Source organism: Pterocles gutturalis, unplaced genomic scaffold (assembly GCF_000699245.1).
Source record: "Pterocles gutturalis isolate BGI_N339 unplaced genomic scaffold, ASM69924v1 scaffold34414, whole genome shotgun sequence".
NCBI lineage: Eukaryota > Metazoa > Chordata > Aves > Pterocliformes > Pteroclidae > Pterocles > Pterocles gutturalis.
Genome location: NW_010134398.1, coordinates 1 through 21,755, shown reverse-complemented (window position 1 = coordinate 21,755; position 21,755 = coordinate 1). Strand labels below are relative to the sequence as shown.

At 36.5% G+C, this 21,755-nt stretch overlaps 1 protein-coding gene across 1 annotated transcript; it reads right to left on the bottom strand.

Moving 5' to 3' along the window:
• Window positions 1–1,377: 1,377 nt before the first annotated feature.
• LOC104467715 (chromodomain-helicase-DNA-binding protein 9-like) lies at window positions 1,378–14,745 on the bottom strand (the record flags this gene model as incomplete). Its single annotated transcript, XM_010081588.1, has 4 exons — window positions 14,665–14,745; window positions 13,279–13,367; window positions 3,595–5,200; window positions 1,378–1,451 (listed from the first exon to the last, which is right to left on the bottom strand). Coding segments are annotated over exons 3-4 (1,511 nt in total), but the record flags the coding sequence as incomplete, so codon positions are not given.
• Window positions 14,746–21,755: the final 7,010 nt, after the last annotated feature.

The following is a 21,755-nucleotide window of genomic DNA, read 5'->3' as shown; positions in this document are numbered from 1 at the left end:
GTATTAATTTTAAAATTAATTTCTATCAAAATAGCTGTACAAGTAAAAATGTGATGTGTATGCTCGCTTCCAAATAATGAAACAAGTATTTAATGTTCTTTCTCAATTTTAAATAATCTCAGCATAACTGTAGTTAAAGATCTTTGGTCGTCTAGTGTTGGGTCCATTCCAATAGCTACAGTTCATTAACTGTTTCATAAAATAAAAAGTTTTCCTTTCTGAAAGAATAATTATCAAACTAAAAGTGATGAAAATAATTAAATCCACTAGTAATTATTTCCTCAATGTGTACAAAAGCCAGTATGAAACTTTGTTTTCTCAAACAATGCAAGTTTCACTTTAAATATTACATAAGAAATTTATCCAAATCCCTTCCCACCATTCCCAGAAAGACAACCAGTTTCAGTAAAACCAATACTCCCTCCCCATCCCTTACCCTATCTTGTTAGTCTCTGGTTAAACTATACACATTTGTAAAAATCTCAAACAGAACAAACTCATCTTGAACTTTAAATGCTACAAAGTGATCAAACATTAAAAGAATCGTAACTCAAACCCCTTTTAGAATTGTAATCAGACAAATGATTCATCGGAAACACTTCTTCAGTAATTGCCATACTTTTCTATTACTATTCACATTACATACACAGAGGCTTCCACATTGTTTGCTTCTGTCACTCCCCCATCAATACATTCCTCACAATAGTTTGACAGCCACTGCTTCACAACCAGTTTCTGAAGGAAACATCAGACATCTGTCCGATTTGATAAACTCAAGGTCAGAATCCAATTTCTACAATTTATCCCATACCCTGAAATAACAAAAACCAAACCAAGCAGCTACCTGTTTTCTGCTTCATTTCAAAGTTCCAGGGGAAAAACATTTTTAAATACCGTAAAGTTGCTTTGTTTTCACACCACAATAAAAACCAAAACCAAACCCCAAAAACCTTCAACACTCTCCACAGGCCTTAGAACTTTCCCTCTATTCCTAGTTAGAAAACAAAGTGCTAAAGCTGATGTCAGCGAGATCGAAGTAAGTCTTACAACGGTCTGACGCATACAACAGAAAAGTCACAGCACCAGCAAGTTTTATTAGACCTACATTTCGCTGCCTGGCTCGTATCCCACATGCTCCTCACAAGCGATACTAACCCCTGGAATTCTCACCACCCCCACTTTTCCTGGAATCCACTTCCTCTTCACCCTTCACCTCAAGTATGCTCATGGGAGACCAGCAGCCTCAGCAGGACTGTTGGACTGTTCGCAGCTCTGGGCTCTGCTGCTCCGCTTCCTGGCACGGAACTGGGGCGCTGCTCCCCCGGCAGTGCTGTACACGCAGTAATAAACAGAATCACGTCTCCCTAGCAGCTATACCATGTGTCTTTAGGTGTCTTTACTCTGCCAAGAGTAGCTACTTGGGCTGTGCCCTCTTCTTTGCCCTCCTCAGCCTAAAAAATAAGAAATGTTTATCAAAACCCACAGAATGCACCTAGTGCATCATTTGGTTCATCAAGCTAATCTCAAATACACAGCCAGAGACACGTCCTGTTAACATCACACCACAACTTTACCAAAAAAGTTTCACTAGTAGGAATTGAAAATTAGACACTCCTTAAACATAAGCACAAATTGTACCGGAAGAGCAATCTACTGAACCAAGACCAAAGTGTTAAACCCTTCTCTCTACAATAATGACATAAAATTAAAGGGGTAAAAAAAAGTGTTACATTGCCCCCTCCACAGGCCTGTGTCCTGCAAACTGAGTAGAACCAAGAGTTAGTAACTCAAGTTCCTTTCCTTACCAATTTTTTTTTTCCAGTAAGACACCATTCTATATTCTCAGGTAGAGAAAATGTTGGTAGGAAGAATACAGAGAAGTAATACAGTTATTAGAACCTTTTTAAAGCAGTCTCCACATATACATTTGATGTCAGAGTTTCCTCTATTTTGAAATGTACCGACTGAAAACCAGAAAACATTTATATTCCCTGTCCTTTCCCAAATACAAGCTAAATTCCTACTAGAATTCAAAATAGGAGTTTAAAATAAAAATTCATACTTTCACTGTTCACATGTACATGGATTTCAAGTGTCTCACAATTTTGGAAACCCTAGATAACCAGCAGTGGCAGGTGAATATGTCCATTTATCATACAGAAGCTCCAGCTCCATCTGACAAACCATCTAACTGAAAACGTTTCAATCATTCCTGTCAAATCAAATTTGGGCTGGAAGCTACCAAGCAGGGCCAAACTGTGATAATATGTAAGGTATTAACTTAGAGATAATGCAGTCATTGATACCACTCTCCAAGCGTTAACAAGCAAAGCTACTAAACTAGCCTCCAAAATCATACCAATAGCTGCAAAGATTGATAAATTTTTAAAGCTGAACAAATAATTATTTGTGCCTTTGGTTATTAAGTCTCTCCTGTAGTCGAGATGTATTTTCTTTTGATTTAGGAATTTTTCTGAGCTGAAAAATCTGCAAGAATCTCACATATGCCAATGTTTTTGGAAGCTGTAATAAAAACATGACTTTGCTGGTTACAGTGTTGTGAAAAATAACTTGCCCTATTTCATTTTATTTTCAAAAAGCTTAGCTACTCTCATAAGAGACCAAAGCAATCCAGAAGCACCAGTCTATATTTCAATTTATTGGACACTCACACACTTCCTATACAAGAAAAGTGATGATACAGATGAAGATACAGGTCAGCGTTAAAAAAAAAAGTGGACTTTATATCTCAATTAAAACTATCTCATATATATGTTATGAGAAAGCACTCATAAAAACAGGCTGAAAGATTGAAGGATTGTTTTTCTGAATACTTCAATACTCACACAATTTTAAGTTTCTCAAACAATCTGAAAAGCACTGTCTGCACAGTTCATTTCTCTCGTATACCATTAAAAAATTACAATATAATTTTTATGCTACTTTGTTCCATGTGCAGGGCTTTAATACTTGCAGTAGATGTGCACGTTACACTGAATCAACTGCAGAGATTTTTGTTTCAGCCAAAACTAACAAAAATCAAACACCAACATAGTCTTTTATACATTTTCTATTATTGCTAATCACGTCAAAAACAAGTTTGCATTTTTAGCCAACGAGCATGAGCACAAAAGTACCAAGCAAAGGACCGAGTAACAACAAAACCAGTGCAATTCTTGCAGGAAATCAGCCACATAAGCCTCATTAAAGCACTTAAAAATATGTCGCTATGAGTACTTGAAAAGACAATTAGCCATTATATTTGCACCTAAGTCATAAAACAACCAATTTGCTCTTCTGTACTTCGGAAATATAAGCAGCAGAAGAACCGGCACCATTTTCTCTTAATATTTCAGGTCAAATCTTGTTTTCTATAACAGTAAGAAAACACTAGGAGAAAGCAAGGTGGAAATGAACAGGGGTGTGTTTTTTTTTCTAAACTAGCAGTTACTTAAGACTTCTTCAGGGTCAAATCACAACAGCTCAGAGACTTCAGTTACCATACTTTGGCACAAGCACCAGTCACTATTACTCATTTCACCAGATCAACCAAATCAAACAGCTCAAACCCCCACTCCCCAAATCCCTACGTACCTGTCTTTGTAAGGTCACACGACCTCTCTCTTGCAGATGCTGATTAGAAACTGAAGAATGCCAAGGATGGATCTGACTTTGAGACTGTACCCGAACAAGATCAGACGACTGTGTTACTTGCTGTGGGGTTATATGGTGTTCTAGGTCATGCTCCAAAACATGGCTTGTGCTATCCTGAACAAACGCAGAATCATCGAACTGTGGCAGAAGGTCACCCTGAAGGAGGTCATCAGGGTCAAGTCCTGTAAATGGTTCATTATGAGCCTCAACTTGATGAAGTAAGTTCTCATCTAAAGACGTAAAACCGTTGCTTTCAATAGGGTCAGTGAAATGGCTTATCTGAGAAGCAGAACCAGCAGAAGCTGGAAAATTAATATTCACAGGAGAGAGTTTTGAACTACTAAAGTTGCCCTGAGGATGCGCAGAATGCAACATTTGAAAACTATTTGAATTCAAAGGTGTACTAGGATTCAGCATGTGCTCAGTTGTTTCTTCCTTGGTCCCTGTTTGAGATGTAAAGGCATCGCTTCCAGTGAAGTCAGAGATAGAGTGTGTCTGCTGGCTAGTAGAAAGAGCTGTCGTAGACTGAAGAAGGCTGGTAGGAGAAATGTGGTTATTAGAGTAAGAATAAGGAGATGAAAATTGTTGGCTATTATTGACAGAACACGGAGTAATGGTTGGGGACTGTCCATCAAAATTTCCTTCTTGATTCCCACAAAAATGTATTGAAGCACTTGCAGTTTGAGAAAACTGTTGAACAGACAGAGGCTGCTGTGAAGCTGATGGATTAGAAACTGAAGGTGGGTGGTTAACACTGACTCTGTGAGAAGTAGATACATTAACTTCCATGAAGTCTTTTGGCTGACTCAGAGCATCTTGCCCCGTGTTGCTTCTGCTTTGTTGCGACCTTAGCGAGGCACACTGATGCTGCGGTTCATTAGCCTGAAATAAGGCAAAGTCATGGTGTGCTACAAAGCTTTTGTTTTGCTGCATAGACTGAGAATGTCCTTGGTGAAAGGGGGACCCATTTTGATTCGAAACAGTAGTGGCAGTTTGATGACCCCACATAGGACTACCATCAGCCACATCTGGAAACATCCCATTAGACTGGTTTTGCGGATGAATTGGTGAACAACTGAACTGAGAGTGTGGTGATAAGACGTTGTCAGCTGAGCTATTAAAAGACTGATTTACTGAGTGAAGTTTCAGTGAATCATACTGATTTAGCTGATCAAACTCACTCATCTTCTGTGGATTTTGAGCATCTTGCACATGGTTCAATGAGTCTATGTGCAAAGGTTCAAATTCTGCACCCAAATTCAATTCATCAACAAGTGAAACAGGTCCAGGTTGAACAAAGGCATCATCTGACAAACCTTCTAAGGTCTCGCTAAAAAGATTGGCATCATCAAAAAAATCCATCATAGGATCAGTCATCTTGATAGGTCTGTACTGCTTTTTTTTCTCTCAACTCCAAATGGAGTCAATTCTGGCTCTCTGCAGCAAACAGAAACAAATGACATCCAGCGGTCACCACCTTATCCAAGGCATGCCAACATCCATTACTGCTTCTGATGAAACATTTGTCGTAAAGTGTTAAAGCATCCTATGAGAGGGCAGAAAAAAAAAAAACCAGAGAGAAGTTACTTTCATGACTCTCTTCATCCCTCCTTCACCTCCCCAAAACTTAAGGATGTCTGGTATTTTGTTCATAACTTTACAGTTTAGTTAAACCACAAATCAATTATTTTTGCTTATACTCAATGCCCTGTGCAGCATTTAATTACATAAGGTACAAAAAAGATAAAGTACTATTTTATGTTTTAAATGTAATAGTTTGTTGTTTTCATTTAGCTTGCTCTATTACATAAGCACAATTTTAGACTCTCCTTTGCCACTTTACCAAATTGTAACAGAATCACAGTTTTTATTAAAATTAAAATTAGTTTGTAGAAAGAAACCATAATACATAAAAGTACACAGTAATTCTGTATGTTTAAATAAGCAACTTGAGCGTTTATAAACTACATTTAATAACAAAGCTACCTTAATTCAGGTGGAAAAGCTGAGATACTCCGTTTCTTCTATCAAGTCGCATTAAGTAAGATTCTGAAAAACTCACTTTACCTCACTTAAGGAATTTAAAGGAAAGACAAGCTGATGAATACAGTGATACGGGTGATAAACACAGGAAAAGAACTACCTTGGGTTCAACAACAGAGTTTACACACTAAACTGGTTTTGAAACAGAAGCTGGTTTTCCTTTTTATTTATTCATAGTATGGCTGAACGATTAACAATGAACTAGAGTTTGCAATCAGGGATTTCAGGCAAAGGGAGCTGAGAAGGATGGTTTGTTTAACTTTAGTTTACGTTGCACATTCGCAGTGTAATCAAACAGAACAGGAGATGAATGAAAACGTGCCTCTGTGATAGTTTACCTCCCCAGATAACTACTAAACCTCTAGAATAGAGGAGCAATCACTTAAATGAGCACCCTTTATCCTGTCAATACATTTATCTAATCACCATAAATAAAAAAGGAAAGACAACAGCCAGAGCTTTTAATTCCTAACCCTACCACTAAAGCTCACCTTCATGCTCTCCTCCTCCATTCCAACTGCAATTCTTCATTAATGAATTCACCTAAGAATAAAATGAGTATAGAATTCTTCCAGAAATGGGACACCCTGGAAATGCAAAATATTCTTGTACAGGCAAGGCTCTTGTTGAACCTATTATATACAAAAAAAGTCTTTGACAAGCTGATAAAAACTTGTTCTACTTATACTCCTAGCCCACTGGAATAGCTGTGACTATAGTCAGAATAAAGCCTAACTTAAATTAATAAGTGTTGTTGAGGGTTGGGATATATAAAACCTCTGGTCTACACATAAGCATAGACGGATCCTCTGTCACACTGAAAGGCACCAATTGGTGACATCTATCAAGCCTGGAGTGGTATGAGTGTTAATTACTGGGAGTATAGAGTTTAGCTCCTATGCCATAAAAAAGGCACAGAAGCTTAGCATAGCAACATAGCTGCAGATTCCAGATGATACAATTTATTGCTTAAAGTTAGGACTTCCTGAAGTCCCAAGTTAAAGGAAGCACTAACATCAGTTAGACCCCATGATCTTCTAATACTCCTTAAGTTGTCTGCTGATGATTAAAAACAACAGAATAATTACTTTCTCAGTTATCAAACACCTTTCAACAGATGATAAGCCAACATCACAAAGCAGGCAGATGTGGTGGCATGATTTTACGTTTTTCTAACATTGCTAATATAATCACCTCTCATCTTAGGATATTTCAACTTCAAAGATAAGTTGGGGGAGAGCTATTTTAGCTAAAGGAAGACAACCAAGTCAGATTAAGTACGAGGAAAGAACATTGTAGATGCAGAACAAATGATCTAATTAAAGAAACCCCCATCTGAGGGAAGACAGATGGAAATTACAGTAGCCGTGTGTAAAATGTCATGTTCCCAGCTATCAAGGACTCTACTGTTAACTCTAATTTGAAGCCTGTATGTATCAATAAAAGTGTACCTATTCAGACTGAGGATGTAGCTCCTTGGTAATGCCCAGAGATAAACTATATTTCACTGTGATTTATAAGGAAGGCTGTTCAACTTGTGGTAGCTTGAAAAAAATAGCAAAAATAGGGATTGCTTCCATCTTTAGCAACGTAGACACAACAGCATGTACAATTTTTATTTTTTTAGCATATTTTAAGTGACGTGTGGGCCAGCTATTCTATGGTAATTGGCTACTATACATGCTCTTGAGTTTAACTACATAGTAGACTACAACCATCAGGACTAAAACAACCCTGTATTGAAAAAACACATACCAGACAAGCTCTTCATGTTTTATTGACTACTGTGGACCTTTACAGTAAAAAATGGGAAAAAAGCATGTGGAACAGCTGGCATCACTGCGGTCACAATGCTGTAACTCTGAGCTTGCCTCACAGAAATTTGCTTCTTTGCTCAAAACCCAAGAAAGACTTTTCATCTTAGTTTTTCCTACTTTCTTTCAGCATAAGGAAAGTAAAAGGGAGGAAATAAGAGAGTTTGTATTGTCTCCTTTTAAAATGCAAAGGCTTTCTAAAACAAATAAATCTTATTAGGTATAAAAAGGAAACATAACCTGAAGATGTCAGCTTCACTTCAAGGATCCAAGCAAAAAGGGTAGCACAGATGAGCTTCCAAACTGAGATTTCTAAAGGCCAGATACATGAGAAACCTCTCCAGGCTAATTAGACCAATGTAAATTTATTATGAGGAAAGCCTCTCTGTAGAGATCATGAAGTGAAAAACAAAACAAAACAAAACAAACACAAACCTCTTTTGGAAAGGATACCACTGCAGATAGCCTGAATACAACTCTGTTGCCAGGACACCTTGTTTTTGACCAGAGAAGTACTTTTTCCCTTAGCCTTTTTCTTCAGTGTCTACAAAATCCATCACCTTTTTTCAGCCCCAAGGAAAGAATAGCTTGGAAATTAAAGGATGTTTGATTTGGAGAAACTAGCCTTTCACACAAAGTCATCTCCCAAATGTATTGAGGCACTGTCCTTTTTGTTTCTCTCTCCTGTACTTGAATATGAAAACATCAGATGCTCAGCTTGCAAACTGTGAAGGCATATCAAGGCAAGTTGTGACTGATGGATTTCTGAACTTAATTGGCACACAAATACTTTTCTGTCCCTTCCTTTAAAAAACCTTACCTCCTCACATCCAGCCTAATGAAACAAAGAAGTTTTAACATGAAAAGTTTTTACATGCTTTCTGTAAGTGATTCTCTTCATGTCCCTTCTCCCTGTGATACAGAAAACAACGGCAGCCACAATTACGTTTTAACACACTTTTATCCAGCCTTCTTTCCCAAACAGATCTGTGGTACCAATTCAAGCTTAGGACAGGTTTTTACCTTCAGCTGACAGAAAAGCATTCAAGGAAATAAACATCTTGAAGACTTTCACCTACTGGACTTGACAACTACAAGTTCAACAATGCAATGGCAGCCAGTGTTTTACAGTACCAGTTCCAAAATACTTCTCATGGAAGGTAAGATCCTGTTGGAGCTGCATTTTAATCAGAATGGGGAAACTAGTTTTGAAAAAGCACTTTTCCATCTTCCTTAAAAAGGAAAATCTTTATTTTGTCAAAATTAAGTATTTCACCGCAAGCAATCATGGTTATTGTAAATAATTCCATTTTACAGCAATCTCAAGTTTGAGTTCTCTTAGTAAATACAATTTGACATCTTTGTGCCCTCTTACATCAAGAATTTGTGATGAAGTTACACTTCTTGTAGAAACTAAATTAATTCTTATACTCTGTATGTCTAAATTCTCTACTATTATCGTATGCTGATTTAATACTAATCTTTACCCAGCTTAAAGTTAGCAAGATTGCTCTACAACATCAATGCGTAAGAACTGCTTGGACCAACGCTAAAAAATGAGCACCACGACAGAGGTACAACCTGATGAAGCAACTGGAAGACTATGGTGGTTGTACTTGAATTTAAGAAGCTGCTGCCCCCTATCATCTAGAATTGTTTCAATGATATTTACCAACTACAGGACATTCGGTAAATCTGAAATTTTCTGCAGTGGGTTTTGCTTTTTACATGTAATGGAACCCAGAGGCATTCAGCAATGTTTCTTACTAGTATATAGCTTCTTCCTTTGTATTTTCAACTCTCAACTTTGCACCAGTCAAGCTTATTTTATGTAGAAAACTAACCAACAGGAACTACTACTCCAGGGTAACTACCATCTAACAGCTCACTAGACTCACTATGCTGAAAAAATATTTATTTTTTTTTTTAAATAACATGACATTTTCTAAAATTAATTACCAGGAAACATCAAGAGTATCCCCAAGTTAAACTGAAACACATTTGAAGGTTTGCCATCTTCAGATATGTTAAACCATCTAGAATTTAAACCATCTAGAATTTAAACAGTATTTTTTTTCAGCTTGCCAGCTGCATTATTTGATGTCTCACACAAAACACAGCGTTTTCTCCATGAAGCATTCAGCTATTCGGCAAACATACTTGCATCAGAACAGAAATGTCTTCCAGCTCTTTTTTTTTCCTTCTGGTCACTATTCATTAAACTGAACACCTATACTTTCTCTAATCTACTAGTTCTTAACATTAAGAGATCTATTTTAAATTAAGGATTTAAACCAAAGTATTAGAACAGGAGAAATGGTATTAAAATAGACCTTACGAGTCCAAGTAAATGAAAATATACTAATTTCTCCATAACCTATTTAACAGCAAACAATGTTGTATTCTGTATGGCCTAAAACTATCTGTTTCAATTACAAACATAATATAAATCAATGCACTATTGTTCATCTGCAAAAGCAGCCCTCATGTATTACTACTGTCATTTTAACTTTTATGAACTTTAAGATTTTTTTTCAAATTTTACTTATTATATTCAAAACCACTTAGAAATGAAACTGGCTACGCTCAGCCCAGTTTGATTCCTTTCTTTAGGTGTGCATGCAACAAGAATGAATCAATACCAGACCTAGGTTGGGAAACTGAGGTTTCAAGTTAACATGGCTAATGCACCTCCTTGCAGGGGGAGGTGGAACTTTCTCCATTTTGGTTGTCCATCACAGTTTAATAATAACCCTTTACTCTTGTCAGAGAGAAGTACCAAGAAAAAGAGAGTCTCAAAGAGATGATCCCCTTTTATACTACATTAGTGTGTGGTAGATATGAGTTGTAAAAGGACAAGCTGTAGTTACAGACAAAAGCAAGAGCAGAAACGAAGAGAATGGTACAAGGTTTAAAGACCAGAAGAAAAGGAAAGAAAAATTTATTTTACAGACTATATCAAAAAAGAAAGAAAACAGAATGGAAAAAAGACATGAAACTTTGCTTTAAAAAAAAAATTAAATGGGAGTAGCAGTAATAAGAACTACCGATACGTTTTATTTCATTAATTGCATTCTTGATTATTTTTGTTTCAAGTGACAACAGAAAACAAGATCCTCTAGTTATAACCAAGTAAATCACGTAAATATTCAGTACATTACCATGACATCCACATCTTTATAACTTCGATAGACTAAGTATCACTTCTTCACATGACTGATGTGTGACAGTACCATAGACAAAGAGGAAGTCAGTGACCCTGAATGGCCTATTTTCACAAAAAAGTTGAAATAATAGCTTCTATTATTTGTCTGCAGAGACATCTCAGAAAGAAGCTAGGGACAAGTTCGCACACAGAAGGAACTAAAACCGAAGTCATAAAAGCATGACATAACAGAAATCCAGACTACAGGACACAGAAAGGGTAAACACAGTCATAACTAGGGAAGAGTCTTACAATTATATGCATGCAAAGTGGTGGTTGTTTGTTTTGGGGTGTTTTTTGGGTTTTGTTTGTTTGTTTGTTTTTTGGTTTTGTGTTTTTTTTTTTTTTTTAGGAAAGCCCTGCAACCAGGCCTAAGACTTGCTTTCCAACAGGCTGAAAAAATTGTTATGTAGCATACAACAGCATGACAGGTTTGTGGCTTTGTATGATTTGCCCATCTATTAGCAGACGGAACACTGTATCAAAAGAGGTAGACAATACAGCGTGTTAAAAAACAGACACTCCAAAACCTGATCACTTCTGCATAATATTCAGAAATGATAGAGACGCTGCCTCCCCAATGTTAAAAATAAAAGACAATTACACTACCATTATTCCTCAGATTTAATTATAACTAAAGCTTTAGCCAAGTTCAAAAAGCTGCAGTAAATTAAATAATATAGAAGTTACTTCCCACTGATGTGCCAATATAAATTATATTCTATTACAGATTTAAAGATCAATGTACATGTTAAATTTAAAATGCACAGAGGGACAGCATAATTTCCTCAAAATCCCAGAAATGCAGAAGATTGAAAAAAAGAACATCTAGACACTTAGTAAAGACTAACTCTTTCATTCCCTAACATAAAGGAATGTCTTTGTACAAGAGTGCCATGGTATCTGTAGCTAAATATGGATTGAAAAGATGCATTTGCTCTTATTGGTATCACTAAAATTAAGAAAAAACCCTTTGGGTAGTCTGTTTCATTAAATTAAAAAATGCACGTCCAATTATACATATATATATATAAATATGCATTATTTTATTCTAAAATTGCTTTTTATTGGTACGCATTTATAACTATTTTTGAGTAATGAGCGATTCCTTTAGTAAAATCATTCTATTCTGCTACAGAGGTCACAGATATCATGCTAAATACTCAAAAGATAACTCAAGTACCTTGTATTTTGATTTGAAGATTAGGAAGAGAAAGATTTGAAATTGATGGTCTTTAATTAAATTCCCAGGACTAGGTTCCAGTCCATGGCTACAGCTCCGACTCACTTGAGTAAGAATATAAAACTGGATCAAACTGGCTTGGGTGCACTTGTCACAGCAATTCAGTGCCGTCAGTTCTCAGATTTACACTCATTTTGCTTGTGCCAAACACCTCATGTAACTGTTTCCCCTCTCTACTCCCCAGACATGCACAAACTCCCGTCTACCACCTCTCCTCCTTTCTCACCGGTAGCCTCTGGGAAATAAATATTACAGGTTTATAGGAAAAAAGAAAGAAGAAATCAGTAACTGCCAATTGTTATGGCCATTCGGAAGATTTCAAGTTGACCAACATGACAAACGACATTGCACTTGGAGAGAAAATCTATCTTCCAATGCAACTGAAGACAAATTTCTATCAAAGATGTTTGCCTTCACTGTGAATGGGACAGCTTTTTTATTGAGAACAGCTTGGCTTAAACTAAACAGAGCAAAACCACACCAAAGACAAAGTGTATCACAGAACTCTGTATGAAACAGTGTATCAGAAAGTCCCACAGCATATGTTTGGGCCACTTACTATACTTCTTTAAAGAGATCCATTTCAACATTAACTTTTTAACTCAAGATAAATTTATAGAGTCTCAAAACAATATTTCAGCAAGCCATGCTTAGAGAGAACACATTATAACAAATTCTGTGATGTATTAAGTAATCTCAGCTGTTTTATTTAGAGATCTGCAAAAATTAAAAATACTGGTAGCATTTAGAAACAGTCATATTTTCTAGTGAGATTTTTGTGGTTTTTTTGTTTCTACTTTTTTGAAGTGCAGGTATGTAATACCACAAAGTTTCTTCAGACGAAATATGGTTTATATTATTGAAAAGTGTTGTTTTAATTGCACAAAATTCAGATCCTTTCCTTTTATTGCTTTCCAGGACGGAGTTTCTTTCTTCCCAAAACTCCAAATTCAAAATATGTATGGTAAGACGCCCAACTAAAGCCCATAGAACTGTTATCAGAAAAGAAAGTGTCAAATCACAGACCAATTTTTAAAATTATTTACCTATATACCACCATGCTGTTTCTCTATCTGTAATACTAAGAATTACAGTGGTTTAGTTACAGCATTGTCACTTAGGTATACGAATTCCAAAGCTTAATAATTAGCTTGGGTCAAAATTAAGAGCTAGCACAGGCATCTAAAGAACTGTACACTATAAAAGTACCTGATTAACCTATAAGACATAAAAATAAGTTGCTGAAATCTTCTAAATTAAAAATATAATCACAAGATACTTAAAAAAATGGCCCAAGCCAACCTAAAAAACACCCTTACCTATGAATATAGAACACATCTCTTTAACGGAGAACTTAGAAGCTCAGAGATGTGCTTTAAATCCAGATGGATACCTCATCATCAGAGACCTGAAAATGAAACATGGTAAACAAGTCACACAATAACCGACTCCAGGAGTACACATTCAAATGCAATACTTTAAACTTGGAAATTTAATAGATACATAAACAAGACGGCCAGAATTAATACACAATCACTTGTAGCCATGATTTCATAAATGTCTGATAAACAGATAAGTAAAGTGCTCATTTTGGAGGACCACTGAAAAACAACCCAACAAACCTCTAAGGTTAAAGGGTAGAGTCTGTGCCAGAATACTAAAAGGCTTAGGGCAACTTAAAGTTACAATATAGGGACAAGAAAATAAAGAAAAAAAAAAAGCCCTGCACACATTACATTTTAACAGCACTATGCTGTTACACAGTGACAGATACACTTGCCAATAGGAACTGACACTGCCTTTCTAGGGGAGCACACTGGTGCATGACAGTTTTATCCCACTCCTTGCCTTGACACTAGGCAGAGGAGCTCAGCTTCAAGAGGTTCTCTTTCAATCTGAAAGGTTTCAAAACACTACAGTTTAAGGGAAAATGTGCATGGGGTGAAAGCAAACGCTCGTGGGGCCTGTGTGTAAAAGCCTCAAAGCAAACAAAAACACCTTCTCACATTAAAAGACAGATTAATTGTTAGTATATGAACTTACAGTCTATACTAGTGTTTTTTTCCATAAACAATGCTACCCTTTCAAACACATGATCATTCTCTCCAAGGCACAGAGCATCCTCCCATTCCAATAAATACAGATTATCCCCTCCCTAAACATAGTTTCTTGGTGACACTGTTAAACACCTTTGCAAGACTACTAATACAGTTCAACCTCTAATCTTTATCAAAAGATAAGATAGTATACATCACTGCATTAAGAGGCAGGTTTTAACACTATTTCTTCTCCCCACATCTTTGGGACAATGTTGCAATATATGTCAAAGATATAAACTGGTTATAACACTATCAAAAGCCTACAATGTTACAGTGAAAAACTTTATTCAGTACTAATTTGGTACACATATATTATATTATTTATCCTCATTTTATTATTCAGTAACTTCAAGACTTCTTCTAAAGGTTGCTAAAGTGTTTCGGCTCTGCATTAATAGGGACACTTAAATGATGTACAGAGATTTTCCCTAAAATTCATAAACATTAAGCATGTGCCCAAACACACACTTAGGTGAAGGCTGATAAAATGCTTCCATCTCTGTTCGCTATCTATGTGAAGTGACATGAATTTTGTATCAGAACTGTTGTTGTTTTGTATCAGAACCAGATTCTTCATGAATCCCCAAAATAAAAGATGTTTCTTACTCTTTAGGACAGTGTCCGCTTGCTTGAACAGCTTCCAATATGGAGACAATTGTGGAGTACTTAAAAGTTTTAAAAAACCTATGTTGAAAAGAAAAAAAAATATATATAACTAAATATACATTGGCCAGATCTATAGTACATTACTCTAAATGTAAAATACAAGAAATACTGCACACAGCAGAAGAATCACTGATGATTACACTAAGTGCCAAAGACAAATACACACAAAAGGAAGTCAAAGCTTTCTTAAGAATCTATCTCCAGATTTTAAGGATCTATCTCCAGATTTTCAAGTAAGTTATATTGCATATGAACTTTTAATTACATATATAGGAAAAAAATATACATATCTGTTAAATGTAAAAAAATGTTCTGTAAAGTCTCCTCCTTTGGAAGAGAGTCTTACCGTTTGCTTTTAAATCTTGCATTGGGAAAATTCACTGATATACAACAAAGTTTATAATTTATTAAACAGAACCAGAACTAAATTTATTATAAGCATGTCTAGATACATATTATCTTAAAAAGTTTTGTAAAAATTATCTTCCACAGCCCAACTAATACAGTTTCTTCATAAATTACTGAAAGAAAAATACACATTTCCTTAAGTGCACCTGGATTTCCTTATGTTCTTGATGGAATCCTAAAGCATTACTAATACAAAAATTTTTGAACAAAAAGTAATCTCATTTTGGACACTAAAATGCAGACTTTTGTACATGTTGGTGTAACAGGAAATAAATTACTCATTTCAATTAGTTTAGAATAACCACTTTACCCCAATTTCTATTTTTTAAAACATCATGTAAAATTAATAAAACTAGTTTTGTACAAAATCCTTGTGTGCCTTTATGTCTTCAGTCTTTGCAAACATCCTTTAGGAAATTTAACAGCACCAGTTTAAGAAGTTATTATTTTCAACTACCTTCTTCACTTCTCTGCCCACAGTTATTGCCCTCAAAGCACTGCCTGCAGAACAAAACATTATGCTGAAGCACCAGATGCACACGTACTAGTCTCCCAATTTAGTTTTAACCCTTCCTCTTGTTAGTTTAAACAAACCCATTAGACTTTGCACTACAATGGCTGAGGTGCATATATACTTTTTGTCACTCCTTTTTTTGGGCATTAATTGGAACACAGCGACAACCCTAATAGAGAATGACAACATCTTAATTTGCTACAATTGATTGTGAGCCAGAAAGATACCAAAAGTCTGGAGAACCTTCTTGAAAAGAACAAAGTTTATCCCTGAGTCAGTTTATTTTAGTGAAAATGACTTAAGAAGCTCAGGGGTCTGGCCAAGATTACTGAAGGAAGCTATACTAGTAACTAGTTCTGCTCTCTCATCATTGCTGTTTTGCTTCTCCAAAGTGTAGCCGTGAAGACTTGAACAAATTTCAGGACTTCAGTGAGTTCCTGATTATTTTTCTAATACAGATAACAACATTTCCCTGCGTTCTTTTCTTCAGGTTTGAATACTGCTAAAACCAACCTTTTTCTTTAAGAGATCTGCCCACAAATCTTAGCTTATTTGTACAGAATATGAAGGCCTATTTTTACCCTCTTTATTTGTCAAAAGAGTTAGACTGACATATTCACTGTAACGTAATTGTAACTTACAGTTTACTTCTGGTCACTAGAAAGACAGTTACACAAACTTCCTTACAAGTTTAAAAAGAAAATCCTCTAGTGCCAATCAGACTACAGATGTATGCATTATAGGGTTTCTACAGTTTTGTCATAAATTTCAGCATTACACCTTTAATTAGACCAACAAAATATGTTTCTGAATTCTGGTATCTCTCCTGAGGAACTACATTGCCATTTTAAGATGTAGAGAAACATTTGCATTGAAAACCAGAAAAAAGCCTTCTCATTTTCACATGTGGCCTAAACCAAGATTTCATTACACAACATCAGAGACAAAAGACTTAACCTTAACCCTCTTTCAATTCACAATCTGATAATACGCTAACTTCCAATAATTCTCATGTTCTAGCCTGATAAGCATCTTTGTGAACTACTGCACGTTTATAATCTGGAAGTACCAACAAGAACAAGGCAAAGGATCATGTCTGTTTTACAGATGCCTACGGATCACGATCTACAAGTACAGATCAGCAGTTGTAAAGACTTGACACTGACAGACAGAAGTCTTCTCTGTGAAAAAAGGAGCATGACTTCAAGTCTTAAACAGATTAGGATCCCATGGTAGTACTCCACTGAACAGAACAGGTTCAGAGTTCTCACTCCGTACTATATTAGCTTGCATTGGGAGTTCCATTTATAACAGAAGGCTGCACACAATTTTTCATTTTTCTTTAAATATTTCTAAGGAGATTTGATATGAAAGTTTCTGGAGAAAGTTCTTACCAGGCACATGTTAAGCAAGACATTCTGAGTCTGTGATTTTTTTCAATACGCTCTTCTTAAACTAGGAAATCAATTAAAACTAATAATAACTAAAGCAAAACAACATTTTTCATTCTGTTTCATGGTTTCCAGCACACTCAGGACATGTTCCTGAATTCACCTGCAGTAGATAGAGACTCCAGACAACTACTATAACATCAATACTCTGCCACAAGAGTCTGGCAAAGTGGACTTTCAAAAAACTTCTCCAGTTAAATGGGACAACACTCATCTGTCCCTCAAGGGTATCTATGAATTCATTCTTTAAAAGTTACCTAAACATCTGGCTCTGAAGCTAAACTTTAGTTTAGCTGCTGAAAACCAGCAAAAAATACTTTCAAAAACTACATGCTGAAATGAGCAACATTGTATTACATGGCATCAGGCCCACTGTCTTACCTAACAGTTTTTAATGTTGGTGGAAGCCACTAACTACAATGGCTTTACTACACAGTAACTGAAAACAAAAATATATCCTATTTAATTCTCAGATTTCTTCTCATATGGAACATCAGATGGGTAGACTTGCATGCCATTATACAGATGTAATCTTTCTGAAGCTTAAAACTTTCTTCATTAGGGTATTAAGTATCAAATGTAATAAAATAATCTACTCTTCAAAAACCATTTGCAGAATAAACTTTGGAAGAATTCCTTAATTTTAGTGACCAAAATAAAAGAGCGAACCAACCTTTTAATACTGTTCATCCAACACACAGAAAAGTGCCGAAGAATGCATTGCAGAAGGAAATAATTTGGTAACCAGAATTACTACATTTTCTAATATGACTCAGATAAAGAACACAGTCAAAATTACTATTTGTCTTCAGAAAAAGGATGGGAATATTTTTCCATTTTCCTGCAAATTTTAACTGTTTGATTAAATCAAAAACATGGATCTTAAAAAAGAAAGATGCATGTACACTGGCGGCCTAAAGCCATTAATATTTTATATCTCTTTGGTAATTTGTATGAATGAAGATCTCAACACATTTGCTCATTGACAGATGCTATATCATACCAATATATTTCTGCTGAATTCTGAGTTTTTAAAAAAAATGCTTCCTCCCTTGTAACTTGTTTCTTGCAGCTTAGTAATTGAACATAAAGCAAAGGCAGCAGTGAAAGAGGAACTTGGTTCCAAGGTGCTGCCAAAAGGAGCCTTTTACTTGCTTGCTAAAGCTCTGTATCCATCTGAACACTACTATACATATGTTTTGAAAGCATTACTAAGATGCTAATGTTTCTGAAGTCAAGCTATAGCTCCACTAACCACATCGTTAAAAAGTGTTTGATTTAGTTGGTCTTCTGCAAGTTTTCAGCACTGCAGTTACTCAAAAACACCGTCATTGTAAACCACATTATACTTTTTACATGTAATACTTTAGAAAAAAATACTTCTTAAAAAAAGATCTCTTCTCCCTGCACTAGAGTAAATAAGAAAGCCGCATGTTCGGCCTGTCTGACTTCTGGCCAGCTCCCTCTCACATCTATGAATCGGCCAGACAGATAAAATACAAGAATCCTGCTATTCCTTCAACCAAAGCAAGAGCTGCAAACTCTTTCCAGTGGTTGCTGTATCAGCAAAATAATTATTTCTTAGCATCGTAGCTTCTTTTGCTGAAAGTGAAAGAGAATACTTCAATAATATCCTAAAATATTTCTAATAATGCTAAGTATCAATTCTTCAATGTTTAACTAAATAAACAGATGGTGTTTCCAACACCCATTTATGTGTATGCAGATACCAGGCATTCATGAAGCACCATTTCTAACGACAGGAAGAGAACTAGAAAATAGAATGAGAGTACAGTACATGAGACTGAGTGTGAGAATTCTAAGTGTTCATAAACCTCACAGATCCATAGTTTGATAGAACCGAGACTATTAAAAGGACAAACATCAGGTCAGTGGAAGACAAAAAGTATCCACAAAACTAGTTTGGTTAGAAAAAAAACTGGCAACTAAGGGTTACCAGATTTCAGGTAAACACAGGAAAAAATATTTCAGGTGGATGATTTATGTTCATAAGTACCAAACATTACTGAGAATTTAATTCATATATAGTGGTGGAAAGAAGCAGAATACTGCAATCCAGTGATGACTAGGATCATGCCACTCAACTCCATAAGATCTAGCACCTCCTCATAACAAATTGCATGAAAAGTATCATAGACAGACAGTGATGCAGTGTTTGGACACTTATTTCTGCAAGACTGAAATAAAAGAAAAAAAATGTACTGTAAGGAATCCAGACCCACAAAATATACAACTGTCCAGCTCACCTGTACTTTTGAAGTGTTTGAAGGATACACACATGCTCCTATTATATGGAAAATTTGTCACACCAAAAAAAACCCAACCTTGCAACTAGCCCTATAACTAGCCTTACAAGTAAGAACAGAATTGCATCTGTTTACTCTATGGGTTGCACAAACAAGGCCATTTTAAAGCATTATGTCAATCTTTTTGTTTTCATCTGTCTGCATCACTAACTTGTCTCTGTCATACAAGGAAACAAATGAACAATGCCTGTTTTAGGGCCTCTACAGTCTCTTAGTAGTGGTTCATGTCATACATCTTTCAGATAACATCACTAAAAATACTTTCGGAAGACCACACTGTGCTTTCATCAACACTTCTCCATGACTGAATTCTTGGACTAATCTTCAGGAGCATTTAGCACCAGCAGCTCATGTGAAAACTCTTGAGAAATTTTAAGACTTTAAAATTCCAGGGTTTTTTACAGTAAAAATGACAGCTTTACTCAGCATGAAGTAACTTAATACATCTTCATCACGAAGAGCAGCATGAATTCTTAAGAGTAGAACTACTTGGTTAAACACAAACAAGTTATCACAAAATAAACCAGCACAGACACATTGTAACTACCTATGTGCCTGCCCATCATCTGACAAAGGGAAATTGATGTAGCTTACCCACTCACGGGGTGGGGGGAGGGGGAAGAGAAAGCTACTTCACATTTACTTTAAGGTTAGAGATTTCACAATGGGCAGTAACCACAGAGTTGTTGATATCTGAAGTTCACATCCTACCTCACTTCCCAATAACTTCTTTGTGTGCCCTTGATTTATATGTAAGGCCCCTGTACACAGACCCCTCAAGTGGTTAACTTTCAAGAATGTGTATATTAATTTTTGCTCTTTAGTTTACAAAAACTGGGCACTGAAGTCCACGGCACTTTGGAAGCCTCATCTGCCAGATGCAGGAACAATGAAAAAGTCACTATTAGTTGCGGGTGTGAGCAGTTGGGCGTGTGTAGAAACTTTGTGAGTAGGTAAAATCAAAATATACAAATTGCTACTATTCTTTAAGCTATTAATTTAAAAATATTTACCTTTCAAAAGAAACTTGTAAAAAGTTGATCTATACACCAATAAACTAAAATTCAGAGCCAGGCTAAAAATCCAGATATTGCTCAAAGATGACTGAATGTTAATATTCTGCCTTGAATGCTAAACATATTTATATTTGCATACAAATGATTACATGTAAAACAGGGTGAAATAATTATTTTACCACACACCTGCCAAAACGGAACTTGATGGTGTCAAATGACACAGGTTTAAAAACAGATGCAAAGAGCTCTTATGACCAATGGGCCTAGTTTTCCTGAGAGAGAAGGATTACTTTTTACAGCTACTTCTTGCAAAGCTGCAAAAAAGACACAAGAGGAGAACTAGAAACCCTTTACACAGATTGTTATTCTGTCCCCCATGAGCACTAAAACACTAAAGGGTTCTTATCTCTTCTACATAAGGGAGGGAGACTGAGCTGTATTCTCTCACACTGATTAAATTAAACAACTTTCATGAACTGAAGGAAGTTTTAAGTTGCTACTGATTAAAGACAGTTATGATACAGAGTGAGGAGTGCAAACCATTTCTTACCAACTGAAAGTGTATGCACCAACCTCAATGTCATACATTCAGCCAAATGAGAAAATTCTGACTCTCTTCAAGAGGTTTTCATCCCTGCTTACAAAAAATGTGCGTGTGAAAAGGGAATAAAGAGGTTTTAACATTTCACTACCTTAAGCCTCAGTAGAAAATAGTGTAACTTCTGCACTTCATGAAAATAAAGATGTATGCCACCTATCCACCCAGTGCTATATACACGCAGCAGCGAGCTAGCCTCAAAATCCCCTCCTTGTCATCCCTGAAGGAAGCCAGCTTGTGGCCCCTACCTGGAAAATGCCAGTCCATAAATTCCAACCTTGCACTTTCCCAGCCAAGTCCCTTTTTAAGCCTCCACCCATGCAGCAGAAACCTGCGGCCACGTGCCACCAGTTCTGCTCACCCCAGAAATCTCCCAGGCCGGGCGGCCAGCAGACCGCACACCCACCTCCGTGTCTCCCAGACACACCTCACCCCATGCCAACCCTCCCCTTCAATGTCCCTTTCCCCAGCTCCCACGTTTTCTGCTGTCGTGGATCCAAGCCAGTGGGCTGCCAAACCCAGCTCCTCTTCTTCCTACTGCTTCACTTGCCCTGGAAATTATTTTAATTCCTCCCTCTGCCCACCTATTATCTTGCATAGGGAGAAGCCAGGTCTAACACTCCCACTCTGCTGCCCTGGGAGGGTGTCACACCCCCTCCCTGCCACGCAGCCCCCCTTCCTGAATGACACAAGGTGTCGGGGTTATTCTGGCCCTGC